This window comes from Oncorhynchus gorbuscha, linkage group LG01 (genome assembly GCF_021184085.1).
Source record: "Oncorhynchus gorbuscha isolate QuinsamMale2020 ecotype Even-year linkage group LG01, OgorEven_v1.0, whole genome shotgun sequence".
Taxonomy (NCBI): domain Eukaryota; kingdom Metazoa; phylum Chordata; class Actinopteri; order Salmoniformes; family Salmonidae; genus Oncorhynchus; species Oncorhynchus gorbuscha.
The window spans coordinates 26,330,942-26,345,703 of record NC_060173.1 but is presented as its reverse complement, the minus strand read 5'-3'; the positions used below and the strand labels follow the sequence as shown (position 1 = coordinate 26,345,703).

At 43.9% G+C, this 14,762-nt stretch overlaps 1 protein-coding gene across 1 annotated transcript; it reads right to left on the bottom strand.

The window, feature by feature from the left end:
* Positions 1 to 6,292: 6,292 nt before the first annotated feature.
* Positions 6,293 to 13,105, bottom strand: LOC124002895. The gene is made up of 4 exons (XM_046310754.1): positions 12,920 to 13,105; positions 12,428 to 12,644; positions 11,078 to 11,269; positions 6,293 to 7,011 (listed from the first exon to the last, which is right to left on the bottom strand). The coding sequence occupies exons 2-4, from the start codon at positions 12,624 to 12,626 to the stop codon at positions 6,683 to 6,685; spliced, it is 720 nt and encodes a 239-aa protein (XP_046166710.1). The 5' UTR covers positions 12,627 to 12,644; positions 12,920 to 13,105; the 3' UTR covers positions 6,293 to 6,682.
* Positions 13,106 to 14,762: the final 1,657 nt, after the last annotated feature.

The following is a 14,762-nucleotide window of genomic DNA, read 5'->3' as shown; positions in this document are numbered from 1 at the left end:
AATATTTATTGAAAGGTGCATCAAGCTCTTCATAGTGCACTTTCACCACCATGTGAAGTTCTTCATATTTCATCTGTAGCCAAGTCAACTGTATGCTTTCCCGAGTCGTAGTATCATTGTGTGACTCAAGGTTTACTTTCATATGATGGTTATCATATCAATATTTGAGCATAAGGTGTTTCCACTGACTTTTCTCACATAATTAGTTTTACTGACACAAAAAGATTCCACCTTGTCTAGAATATTTTGTTTTGTGGAAATTTGGAAAGTTTACCGTCAAATTTGTTGTTTCCATCAGGCCTGACATTTTTTTTTATCCGACATGTACTTTACATAAAAAGGTTGGATGGAAACCTGGTTACACACACACACACACACACACACACACACACACACACACACACACACACACACACACACACACACACACACACACACACACACACACACACACACACACACACACACACACACACACACACACACACACACACACTGGGCATATACAGAAAGACACAAACACACACACGCCCACACAAATAGACAAACAAAACCATTGACATGCACAACAGACAAAGACAGTATAAAGGCCTTTGGAATATATGTACTGCCCTCATACACTGACCACACACATACGTACCTACACACATACAGACACTCACATACGTACCTACACACATACAGACACTCACATACATACTGTCTACCAAAGGGATGACTGTGACCTTCGCCTCACAATCTCTGAAACATTTTCCTTTGCGCTCTCTTTCTTTCTCTCTGTCTCCTGTTGAAGGGAGTGTAATCAGCAGGGGTGGTCTCACTGGCGTCATGTGCCTAGGAGGCACAAAAGTGCGTGCCCCCTCATATTTGTCCTTTTCAAACATTTTCAAATGTTAAACTAATTATTAAACTTTACACTGGAGCAAAGAGATGCCTAGCAGGGCGCTAGATAATCTAGTGCAGGGGTGTCAAACTCATTCCTTTGAGGGCCTTGTGTCTGCAGGTTTTTCTTTTTTTCTTTCAATTAAGACATAGACAACCAGGTGCGGGGAGTTCCTTACAAATTAGTTACCTTAATTCATAAATCAAGTACAAGGGAGGAGTGAAAATCCACAACTACTTGGCCCTTCGTGGAATGAGTTGGAAAACGGTGCTCTAGTGCCATGCAGCATCATCAGCGCAGGAAAGAGAGTGACACACAGCCTTTGATTTGATTTTAGCTGCCGGTAATGAGCAGGAAGCATGTTTGTAAATTAATTTGATCAAGCTATGTAACCTATTGATTCCTTCTTGATGAATAAATAAAACAAAAACGTTTTGTTTTTCTCTGTAATACTAGCCACCTAGCAATTTTATGAAGTTGGCTTTAGCTAGCCAGCTACATAGGTTCCTAATCTCATCACCTTACCAGCAATTGACAACAATTATTGGGTTATGATACTATATACCAGTGTGGCAGTTGTAATAAACTCCTATGGCATAAAACGTCTTTAAAAAATCTATGTGCATCATTAATTAAAAGAGGTAAATATACATGTTTTTTTACATAGAATTAGGCATAATGATTATGGCTCTGGCTGTTTCAGGTGGTTAAAAAATGCAGGACCACCCCCCCTGACGTACTTCATGCCCCCTTTAAAATAATGGGTGCATGACGCCCCTTGGCGGTCTGGACGAGATGGGACACCAGTCACAAAGAGCAAAGGCACGCTTAACATTCACCAGGAGAGACGCACAGCCAGGGTCCTCCTCGCAAGAAGGGAGAGCCTGAAGGACACCAGGGCACTGAGTTTACTCTCCTCACGTCCATGTCCACCTTTATCTCTGTCTTTTTCTCTCTCTCTCTTTTACTCACTCTCTCCCTTTCTCTGGGAGACCAAACATCTTCTGATCTTTCCATTCACTTAGATACTGTAGACTGACCATTTATATTGAATGACTAAAATGTCAAATGCAATGGAATTGAAGGTAGAGATCCCATAATAGAGGGAACATAACTATTACATTATAGCGGAGAAAGAGAGTTAAAGAGACAGGGGAGGCAGAGAGAGTGGGAGGGAGGGTGGGAATTCTGATGGGCATTTTATCATGACAGGTCTGTGACACAACACAATTCCAACATTTGGTAGACTACAATGAAGAAACGTTAAAACATCTTCTGACTTCTCAAATCCTCACTCCCTCTCTGCCTCTCCAACATCTCATAATTTCCACCTCTGTTTATCCCTTGCTGTCTTGTATTTCTGCATTTCCCCTCAGTGTCTCTGCTCTAACATAACAGCATTTAACTGTCAGAGAAGTTACAAATATGCACAATGAATTATAGAAACCACAGAAAAATACAACTGCAGAGAACGCTGAGTTCCTGCTTTATTTCATAATTTATCATCCTCCAAGAGGGAGACAGAGCTGAATAACAGCTGACTTATTAAATCGACCGCCGCATCCTGGTTCCTACTAAATATTCAGAAATATTGTTCTGGATACTTCATCAGGGTTTTTCAGGGTTTGTCTGTAATATATCAAGGCACCCGCAAACGTGTGTGCACTCAGTCACACACGGACACATCATATGAGTCCATCTTCCTTCTTTCATTACTCATCAAATGACAACAAAAATATAACACGTTACACTAGCACCACCAAAAGGCCAAGTTGGCAAACAACACTAAACCACCTTCTCGTCCTCTCTCTCCCTTTCCCTAAATCCTAAGCTATTCTTTTTTCTATATTACTCTCTTTCTCCTTTGTCCATCGCTCTTTCTCTTGCTCCATCAGACTCTGTCTCTCTCTTACCCTCGCTGTTTCTGTCTCTATCTCTCAGGTTGGGGTGAGAGGAAGGTGAAGTGGGTAGAGGAAGTAAGTAGTAGAGGGGTTAAGTGCTACTGGGTTATATAGAGGGGCAAAGTCACACGATAAAGGAGTCACACTCCCACTATAAAAACTGTATTTTTACAGTCAGGGCCAAGTCTTAATGCTATGTAGGTATGTGTTAGTGTTTTTATGCAATACTAACAAGTAATTGTTCAAATATATCTTTCAAGCACAACATCTCAAACTAGTGCTTGGTAATTGAGTCACAGCCAGTTAACATCTTTTTTTCGGGGGGGGGGGTGGGGGGGGGGTTATATGCACACCTACATAACGTTCTGTTTTTTGTGATAATCCATTCATGTAACATATCATCTCACAAATTTTGGTATCATTTGATATAATATTTCATCATGAAAATACAAATAATTGAAAGAGATGTAACAGAGTTACATGGTAACAGAGTGCAAAATAGCATATTGCAATACAATTGTCTGTGGATATGTATTTTTAGGACAATTTCCTGATACAAAATGTTCTATATATTATGGACCATATAAATAAAATGCATACAAATTATTTAAAGTAAGATGATTTGTTTTGTTTCTGGGCAGCTGTGACTATCACCCACCACTAATAGTTTTTTGACAGATACAGTATATTTGAACAATTACTTGTTAGTATTGCACTAAAGGACTAACAAATACCTTACATTTACATTACATTTAAGTCATTTACATTTACATTTACATTAGCAGACGCTCTTATCCAGAGCGACTTACAAATTGGTGCACTCACCTTATGACATCCAGTAGAACAGTCACTTTACAATAGTGCATCTAAATCTTAAAGGGGGGGGGTGAGAAGGATTACTTATCCTATCCTAGGTATTCCTTAAAGAGGTGGGGTTTCAGGTGTCTCCGGAAGGTGGTGATTGACTCCGCTGTCCTGGCGTCGTGAGGGAGTTTGTTCCACCATTGGGGGGCCAGAGCAGCGAACAGTTTTGACTGGGCTGAGCGGGAACTGTACTTCCTCAGTGGTAGGGAGGCGAGCAGGCCAGAGGTGGATGAACGCAGTGCCCTTGTTTGGGTGTAGGGCCTGATCAGAGCCTGGAGGTACTGAGGTGCCGTTCCCCTCACAGCTCCGTAGGCAAGCACCATGGTCTTGTAGCGGATGCGAGCTTCAACTGGAAGCCAGTGGAGAGAGCGGAGGAGCGGGGTGACGTGAGAGAACTTGGGAAGGTTGAACACCAGACGGGCTGCGGCGTTCTGGATGAGTTGTAGGGGTTTAATGGCACAGGCAGGGAGCCCAGCCAACAGCGAGTTGCAGTAATCCAGACGGGAGATGACAAGTGCCTGGATTAGGACCTGCGCCGCTTCCTGTGTGAGGCAGGGTCGTACTCTACCTTCAGATACATGTATAGCATTAAGATTTGGCCTTGATTATAAAAAAATATCTGCATATTTCTATAGTGGGAGTGTCACTCCGTTACCACATGGCCTTGCCCAAAGGTCTCAAAGGGCCAGGCAGAGAGCCTCAGCTCTGGCTGATCAAATAAAATAAAATCGTATTAGTCATGTGCGCCGAATACAGTGAAATGCTTACTTACGAGCCCCGAACCAACAATGCAGTTTAAAAAATATGGATAAGAATAAGAAATAAAAGTAACAAGTAATTAAAGAGCAGCAGTAAAGTAACATTAGCGAGACTAGAAACAGGGGGGGTACTGGTAGAGTCAATGTGCGGGGGCACCGGTTAGTTGAGGTAAAATGTACATGTAGGTAGAGTTAGAGTTATGAAGGGCCCTGCTCTACTTAAATTAAGAGGCCAGGGAAGGGTCACATCTCCATGTATACACAATGTCAACAAGTGGAAACCTGAACTCTTGAAGAGCAATACAACACAAGGGCGGTACATTCAGTGCAGCTGGGTGCACTACACACACAACAACACTACACAAGACCCAACAACACACAACACATAACAAACCGACATGACACACGCCACAACACAACACAGCACCACAAAATCACAAGACAAAATATGTCACAACACAAGGCAACACACCGACAACACAGCACCACACTGCATGTTTGTTGTCTATGTAGAGAAAAAGAGCGCACTTGATCTTGATCACACTCTCTAGCACACACTCTATAGCAAGACAACCTTCAATGACATTCCACTCTCATTCCAACACAAATTCATCTCTACCCTGTTGATTAATTGAAAAAGAGACCCAAATCCTTGGCGGATTTAATAACACACTCATTAGCAGGCACCAACAGGGCAGAACTGCCTTTAATTAGAGCAACACCTGATTAGCGGCCAATTAAGCCAGAGCCTGTTAATTCTCCCCTACTTTAACAAGGATCAGAACGTAAACATGTGGCATGATGGCAGGCAGGCAGCCCACTCTCTCTCCTGTTGGGGAAGTAAGAGAAGAGAGAAGACTGAGAGAACTAAAGAAGGGCTGTGAGAGAGACTGGTAGACAGTAGCTTGGCAGTGCTGAGTAGATGGCTGACATGATTCAACTGTACTGCTGTATGTGATGGTTCTACTGCTCATAGGGGAAGAGGGGCGTAATAATAAGGCTTTCTGTTGGACTGAAGTGTGCTATGGCACTGTTCTCTGGTGATGCCAGGAAGACATCTGGAGCCTGGTAGAGATACTGGTTAACAGGGCTGAGTAAATAAAAGCAGCAGTTTATTCATCTGTTTTTTAAAGGTACAATATCAATAATATCACAGTCCCATTGCAAAAACTTTGTGATATCAGTCACTTTATAGTGGTGATGAGTATCAAGCTTACTGAGAAAATGCACATTCACATAGGACTGTCTTAGAAGTATTAGTTAAACTGTTCAACTGTAAATGTATGTATCACTTTCATCTAAATTCAACAAGTAGTGATCCCACTTTGTACACAAACAACCAAAATGTGTGACTTTCCACTAATTAATGTTGAATACTTGCGAACAGAACACTGCTGCCAAGCTGTATCAAAAATAGCTTTTTCAACATCAAACCTTGGTCATACTCACCACATGAGGCTGCTATTGTAACATAAATATTTCCTTTACTACACAGAAAATCTTACTGAAAGTGTGCTTGGCAACAAACAACTACAAATAATAAATTGTTCCTTGCTTGACAAGAACCCTTTATCTCAGCATTGACACTTTTGGTCACTTTAATAATGTTTACATACTGTTTTACCCACTTTATATGTATATACAGTATTCTATTCAAGGCTTATCCTATATATCTACTCCTGTACACAACTTTTCTATTCATATACTGTCTATACACATACCATTATATTTGTGTATATATACCCTACCGTTCAAAGGTTTGGGCATAGAAATGTCCTTGTTTTTGAAAGCACATTTTTGTCCATTAAAATAACATCAAATTGATCAGAAATACAGTGTAGATATTGTTAATGTTGTAAATGGCCATTTTAGCTGGAAACAGCTGATTTTTGATGGAATATCTACATAGGCGTACAGAGGCCCATTATCAACAAACATCACTCCTGTGTTCCAATGGCACATTATGTTAAGCATTTCGCTGCATCTGCGATAACATCTGCAAAATATGTGTGTGCACAACCAATGAAATTGGATTTGATTAGTCTAAATATTACATATTCTCAGAGTGTGTCTGTAAACATTCTCCTACAGTGGAGAAATCTCTGATACAGACACAGACTAGAAGCTCCTCTCCCTGGTGAACTGCTAGTGTGAACATGGACCCCTATCAGCTGTGTGCCCAGTCCAGTCCCATTCTGCAGTCAGCTCAGTCTCTGAGCCTGAAGAAGGTTACACTAATACTCCATCACTGTCCTTTGTCCTCTCTATTCCTCCTCTCAGAGTACAGACATGTACCTCCTCAGCCCTCTCGCAATGTCTTCATCACTCTGGTCTTCATGACAACGCTGGTGACTCACGATGAACGAGCGCTGGGCGTACGGTTCCTGGGAGGCGCCCCGCCACCCATCGGCAGCCTTCATGAGATCTGGCAGGATGTCCGGGACCACACACTGCTCCACCAGGAAGACCACAGGCAGAGCAACCAATAGCAGGGCCCAGCCCAGGGTACCCAGCCAAAAGGAGGAGCCCAGGCATGTGAAGTCATCGCTGATCTCCACCCGGTGCTGGTAGGTGAAGAGGGACCAGCTGAGGAGGAAGAAGAATCCTAGAGAGAGAAAGAGAGGGAGGAGAAGAGCGGAGTCAGTCAAGTTATCATCAGTAGATAGGAGTCTAAGGAGTATAGACAGAGGAATCTGAGTGTTTACTGAAGGCAATACACAGGCAATCCATCTTCACTAATATACCTGTGTGGAAACACTCGACAAAACCTCCTCCAACATAAAATAGGAGTGAGCAGAGGAGAAACTAGATTAATATAAGCAGTGACAGGGAAGGGAAATCTTCTCTGAAAACATGTTTTGTATTGTATAAAGCAACATAGATAGATGCTTGCAGGACCTTACAGTGAAATGCTTACTTACAAGCCCTGAACCAACAATGCAGTTAAAATATATATATACACTGTTCAAAAAAATAAAGGGAACACTAAAATAACACATCCTAGATCTGAATGAATGAAATATTCTAATTAAATACTTTATTCTTTACATAGTTGAATGTGCTGACAACAAAATCACGCAAAAATTATCAATGGAAATCAAATTTATCAACTCATGGAGGTCTGGATTTGGAGTCACACTCAAAATTAAAGTGGAGAACCACACTACAGGCTGATCCAACTTTGATATAATGTCCTTAAAACAATTCAAAATGAGGCTCAGTAGTGTGTGTGGCCTCTACGTGCCTGTATGACCTCCCTACAACACCTGGGCATGCTCCTGATGAGGTGGTGGATGGTCTCCTGAGGGATCTCCTCCCAGACCTGGACTAAAGCATCCGCCAACTCCTGGACAGTCTGTGGTGCAATGTGGCGTTGGTGGATGGAGCGAGACATGATGTCCCAGATGTGCTCAATTGGATTCAGGTCTGGGGAACAGGCGGGCCAGTCCATAGCATCAATGCCTTCCTCTTGCAGGAACTGCTGACACACTCCAGCCACATGAGGTCTAGCATTGTCTTGCATTAGGAGGAACCCAGGGCCAACTGCACCAGCATATAGTCTCACAAGGGGTCTGATCTCATCTCGGTACCTAATGGCAGTCAGGCTACTTCTGGCGAGCACATGGAGGGCTGTGCGGCCCCTTAAAGAAATTCCACCCCACACCATGACTGACCCACCGCCAAACCGGTCATGCTGGAGGATGTTGCAGGCAGCAGAACGTTCTCCACGGCATCTCCAGACTCTGTCACGTGCTCAGTGTGAACCTGCTTTCATCTGTGTAGAGCACAGGGCGCCAGTGGCGAATTTGCCAATCTTGGTGTTCTCTGGCAAATACAAAACGTCCTGCGCGGTGTTGGGCTGTAAGCACAACACCCACCTGTGGACGTCGGGCCCTCATACCACCCTCATGGAGTCTGTTTCTGACCGTTTGAGCAGACACATGCACATTTGTGGCCTGCTGGAGGTCATTTGCAGGGCTCTGGCAGTGCTCCTCCTTGCACAAAGGTGGAGGTAGCGGTCCTGCTGCTGGGTTGTTGCCTTCCTACGGCCTCCTCCACATCTCCTGATGTACTGGCCTGTCTCCTGGTAGCACCTCCATGCTCTGGACACTACGCTGACAGACACAGCAAACCTTCTTGCCACAGCTCGCATTGATGTGCCACCCTGGATGAGCTGCACTACCTGAGCCACTTGTGTGGGTTGTAGACTCCATCTCATGCTACCACTAGAGTGAAAGCACCGCCAGCATTCAAAAGTGACCAAAATATCAGCCAGGAAGCATAGGGACTGAGAAGTGGTCCGTTGTCACCACCTGCAGAACCACTCCTTTATTGGGGGTGTCTTGCTAATTGCCTATAATTTCCACCTGTTGTCTATTGTCAATCAGTGTTGCTTCCTAAGTGTACAGTTTGATTTCACAGAAGTGTGATTGACTTGGAGTTACATTGTGTTGTTTAAGTATTCCTTTTATTTTTTTGAGCAGTGTATATATATATATAAAATAAAATAAAAGTAACAATTAAAGAACAGCAGGAAAATAACAATAGCTAAGCTATATACAGGGGGTACCGGTACAGAGGCAATGTGCGGGGAAACCGGTTAGTCGAGATAATTGAGGTTTGTGGATAGAAGCTGTTTAGAAGCCTCTTGGACCAAGACTTGGCACTCCTGTACTGCTTGTCATGCGGTAGCAGAGAGAACAGTCTATGACTAAGGTGGCTGGAGTCGTTTACCATTTTTAGTGTCGTCCTCTGACACCACCTGGTATAGAGGTCCCTGATGGCAGGAAGCTTGGCCCCAGTGATGTACTGGGCCGTACGCTCTACCCTCTGAAGCGCCTTGCGGTCGGAGGCTGAGCAGTTGCCATACCAGGCTGTGATGCAACATGTAGAACCTTTTGAGGATCTGAGGACCCATGCCAAATCTTTTCAGTCTCCTGAGGGGGAACAGGTTTTGTCGTGCCCTCTTCATGACTGTCTTGGTGTGCTTGGACCATGTTAGTTTCTTGATGACATCAAGGAACTTGAAGCTCTCAAACTGCTTCACTACAGCCCCGTCGATGAGAATTGAGGGAGAGGTTGTTGTCCTAGCACCACACGGCCAGGTCTCTGACCTCCTCCCTATAGGCTGTCTCATCATTGTCTGTGATCAGGCCACCCACTGTTGTGTCATCGGCAAACTTAATGATGGTGTTGGAGTTGTGCCTGGCCGTGCAGTCCTCATGACTGAGAAACAGGGAGTACAGGAGGGGACTAAGCAAGCACCCCTGAGGGGACGCCATGTTGAGGATCAGCATAGCGGATGTGTTGTTCCCTACCCTGACCACCTGGGGGCGTCCCGTCAGGAAGTCCAGGATCCAGTTGCAGAGGGAGGTGTTTAGTCCCAGGGTCCTTAGCTTAGTGATGAGCTTTGAGGGCACTATGGTGTTGAACGCTGAGCTGTCGTCAATGAATAGCATTCTCATATAGATGCTCCTTTTGTCCAGGTGGGAAAGGGCAGTGTGGAGTACAATAGAGATTGCATCATCTGTGGATCTGTTAGGGTGGTATGCAAATTGGAGTGGGTCTAACATTTCTGGGATAATGGTGTTGATGTGAGCCATGACCAACCTTTCAAAGCACTTCATGGCTACAGACGTGAGTGCTACGGGTCGTTAGTCATTTAGGCAAGTTACCTTAGTGTTCTTACGCACAGGGACTATGGTGGTCTGCTTGAAACAAGTTGGTATTACAGACTCATACAGGGAAAGGTTGAAAATGTCAGTGAAGACACTTGCCAGTTGGTCAGCGCATGCTCGGAGTACATGTCCTGGTAATCCGTCAGGCCCTGCGGCCTTGTGAATGTTGACCTGTTTAAATGTCTTACTCACATCGGCTGCGGAGACCGTGATCACACAGTCGTCCGGAACAGCTGATGCTCCCAAGCGACCATAGAAATAATTTAGCTCATCTGCTAGGCTCGTGTCACTGGGCAGCTCTTGGCTGTGCTTCCCTTTGTAGTCTGTAATAGTTTGCAAGCCCTGCCACATCCGACGAGCGTCGGTGCCGGTGTAGTACGATTCGATCTCATTCCTGTATTGAAGCATTGCCTGTTTGATGGTTCGTTGGAGAGCATAGCAGGATTTCTTCTAAGCTTCCGGGTTAGAGTCCCACTCCTGGTAAGTGGCAGCTCTACTCTTTAGCTCAGTGCAGATGTTGCCTGTAATCCAGGGCTTTAGGTTGGGGTATGTACATACAGTCACTGTGGGGACGATGTCATCGATGCACTTATTGATGAAGCCAGTGACTGATGTGGTGTACTCCTCAGTGCCATCAGAAGAATCCCGGAACATATTCCAGTCTGTGCTAGCAAAACAGTCCTGTAGCTTAGCATCTGCTTCATCTGACCACTTTTTTATAGACCGAGTCACTGGTGATTCCTGCTTCAATTTTTGCTTATAAGCAGGAATCAGGAGGATAGATTATGGTCAGATTTGCAAATGGAGGGGGAGGGAAAGCATTGTACACGTCTCTGTGTGTGGAGTAAAGGTGGTCTAGAGTGTTTTTCTCTATGGTTGCATATTTGACATGCTGGTGGAAATTTGGTAAAACTGATTTAAAAGCCCCTGTTCCAATACTTTACACATGCACCCTTTCTTCCTTTCAGGCCTGCGCCCTGGACCCATACTGACCTGTGGGTCCCAGAGTGAGGAGCAGCAAGACGGTGGGGTAGAGGGCCTGGCCTGCCATGAGGAGGGAGCGGGTGTTGGAGTAAGAGCGCACTGTCTGGGATGTCCAGCAGAGGGCGAACACGAGGCACAGAGCCCCTGAATTCACAGCCATGAGGAATGACAGCACCCCAAACACTTGCTCTGCCTCCAGGGCTAAAGACACACACACACAGTGCTTATAATATGTAAACAGTGACACATGATTTTACAGTGACTTGTAATAATTTCTGCTTCGGACAGTGTTTCTCAGTTATGTGTACATTGAACTCTTCTTCCTCTCCGCAGTGAACTAGAGTTCATGTCTAAACCTGTCTACATCTGCAGGCTATATTCAAGTCCAACACAGAAGAGAGAGCAATAACAGCCAGCTATGTCACTTCTGAAAAACTCTTCAAGATCCCAATAATGATTCCAAACGGAGACGAATACAAGGGCCATTGTCAACGTCAATACAATGACAATACACAATGGCATGTATTGTCAAATTAACTGCTGATCTATCATTCTAACATTGTCCATCTTTGATGTCATACTAAACAGAGAACAACAGTGAGAGGCCATTGATTTAATCAGATACCCTTGCTGCCTCAAAACCACACTGAACAGCGAACCTAACAAACCTGTCAGGCCTTAAAAGTTCATCAATAGAAGAAAAGCCTCCACACAGCATACGTCACTGCCGTTAATATACATTTAATGGGTGCAGGAATATAGCAGGGGAGCAGCATGTACTGTATGCAAAGCTTTTCTATCTTTAACATCAGTTTTTCCTTTGCCCCAGCACTGGTGGAGGAATTTGGGATGTGTATATTACCTGTTGTACACCCTCTTCAGCCCTAAAAGTTTAACGTGACCCTCCCATCTCCCTCTCCTCCTGTTCTCTGAGAATGTGGATGATTGGTTCATGAGCAAGTTCATACCTGTTCACATTACTGGGATTCTGAGGGAAAACTCCACAGTGCCAAAGGCAGGCAGCCAACCTTAAGTGTAACTAAAATGTTCAACAACACTCACAGTTAAGCCACTCCTTGTACGTCTGCTACCTTTAGCATTCCATTAGGTGCAACCACACACTTTGAATTAGCAACCAGGTCTGATATTTATCTCAATAAGAATAACCTGGTAAAATAAAGGTAAAATAAATGAACAGATGGCTTTACCGTGATTAATTTAAAACATTATAAATGAAATTGTATAAACATGTCACTGACGTTAATACACCCTGCGTACACAGGAGTAATAAGCATTTCTCATTCTGAGTCAAACAGAGCGAAAGTTGATGCTGATGGTCAATGTAGCTTCTTGACTCACCGTTAAAGATGATGTCCCCAGTCTGGTCACCATCACTGTCTGTGTTGGTGCTGTTGTTGCCTATAGACCACAGTCCCTGGTCATTGAGCCAGCGAGGGGTCCAAACAGAGTAGGCCACACACAGACACCCTGCCAGCCCCACACATGACTCAGCCAACCTGAACTGACTCACTGAGTCTCCCACCTCTAACACCTTCATACTGACAGACTGAGAGGGCTGAGAGAAAAGAGAATGAGACAGGGAGACGGGAGGAGAGCAGGGAGGGGGAGAGAAGGGGTGTTGTGGCAAGACAGAGGGTGGAGCATTCACAGGTAAATCTACTACAGTATCAATCTGTTTAAAAACGTTCATCCTTATCAGTAACAGTTCAAAGTTTAAAAGGTATATAAAAGAGAAATTCAATTGGTGCCATAAATCAACAGAGCAATGTAGAGTGAATCAGCTACATGACATTAGCAACAGACAGATTGTATTGTACATTTTCATCTTACCTTTAATTTGGTTTTGTTGATACGGAGGATCAGACAATCTTGTTATGTTGAACTCTGTCTGAACTGTGGACTCCTGAATGCTGTGTGCGATGAAGCTTTGTATAAATCTTCCCAGCATGAGGAGAGCAGGAGCAGGTCAGATGCGTGATGGACTACTGTACAATGAGTTCACTGCCATCAAACACTCAGATACAGTGACTCACACTACCAGTGTAACAGTCAGGAACGCACACATAGTGGTGGAATATGACACTAAATATTTTCCTGTGTTGCTCTCCGCCTCCCCACTACAGTGGAAACCCCCCACTCAGTGTTTGAGTTCCCTCGGCATCTCTTAGCTGTGACACAAAGGCTCATGATGTTTGGAAAGTGAAAACAGCTCTCTCTCCCTCTACCATATCCACCGTGGTAGTGAAAGGACAATAGTCAAACATCTTATTTTTTTTACTGCATTTTTATCTGTTTTGAAGGGTGAGGACACTTTTAAAGCTTGGTCCCTGTTCCCTCACTCTGCAGGTGTGTACAAAGGACAGGTTATCATCATGGGGGGGGGAATACCCACCACACACACACACACATTAACACACACAAACACTTCATGTTTCACACCTCACCCACAAGAGTAAGTAACATGATGCTTTTACCAGATCACAATCAACCACAAGCTCCCACTGAGCCATGACATTATAGATTTCATGTTTTGGTGAACAGGGGTTCGTATGTGTATGTGTGTGTGTGTGAACTCAGGAAAGGAAACTGCACTCTCTCACACACACCGGGTACCCCCACACAAATTAAGACATCCAGCTTCCTTTTCTAGCCCCCAGCTAGAGCAGGGTCATCTTGGGAAAACCCCACCTGCCCAGAGCCAAACTGTCAACAACAGCCTATGCAACATTTATTGGTCAATTACTATGTATCAAAAGGCAGGCAAAAACAGATGATGTTGTGTCCTTAGAATATCTACAGTAACAAAAATAGGCAACATTATACTTTAATAATTTGGGTTTCAAACCTATTTCATGCGAGTTTCACTTCCTTGATTTACCAAATAAATTTTTTAATATAACTACAGTATTTAGGCTTTCACTAGAATTGATTTGGAAAACCACATACGGTACTTCTCCACAAGTGGTAAAAATAAGGCTTTTATTGAACGTTGACCAATTTATCAACATTAAGACTTAGTGAAATATTCAGAACCATTTACTGTACATATGTATACAGTATGAACAACAACTGTATTAAAAGCTCATGAATGGTACTATAGATGACAACGTCATAAACATATAACCATATTCAAGGTTAATCATTAAAGTGGATTACAGAACAAAAGTACAACCAGAAAACGAGTTATAACTAAAGTATAAAATGTATTTGACAGAGACTTAAACTTAACTCTGTATATTCGTTTGAGTCAACATTGGCATTCAATGAACATAACTGCAGAGATTACAGCACAGCCTGATACACTGACTTCTGGCTGAAATAATGAAGAACAGCTCTCATAACAACAAAAAATTAAGACATTCTGATGTGGACAAACTGGGGAACCTTTGTCGCCTATCCTGACTGATGTCCTTTCTTGCCTCCTGTCCTTTCCTTCTACCTCCCCTCTCCTCTAACCATCCCCTCCTCTTCATCCTCTCCTCTCTATCCCCTCCTTTCCTCTCCATCCCCTCCTTTCCTCTCCATCCCCTCCTTTCCTCTCCATCCCCTCCTTTCCTCTCCATCCCCTCCTCTCCTCTCCATCCCCTCCTCTCCTCTCCATCCCCACCTTTCCTCTCCATCCCCTCCTTTCCTCTCCATCCCCTCCTTTCCTCTCCATCCCCTCCTTTCCTCT

What these genes read in the sequence shown, in the direction of transcription:
- LOC124002895 (XM_046310754.1), bottom strand. Translation starts at nt 12,626, where the DNA reads ATGAAGGTGTTAGAGGTGGGAGACTCAGTGAGTCAGTTCAGGTTGGCT. An exon ending in TGGGGACATCATCTTTAACG is followed by an intron (nt 11,270 to 12,427) that starts GTGAGTCAAGAA and finishes GTGTGTCTTTAG; the next exon opens with CCCTGGAGGCAGAGCAAGTG. An exon ending in CCTCACTCTGGGACCCACAG is followed by an intron (nt 7,012 to 11,077) that starts GTCAGTATGGGT and finishes TTCTCTCTCTAG; the next exon opens with GATTCTTCTTCCTCCTCAGC.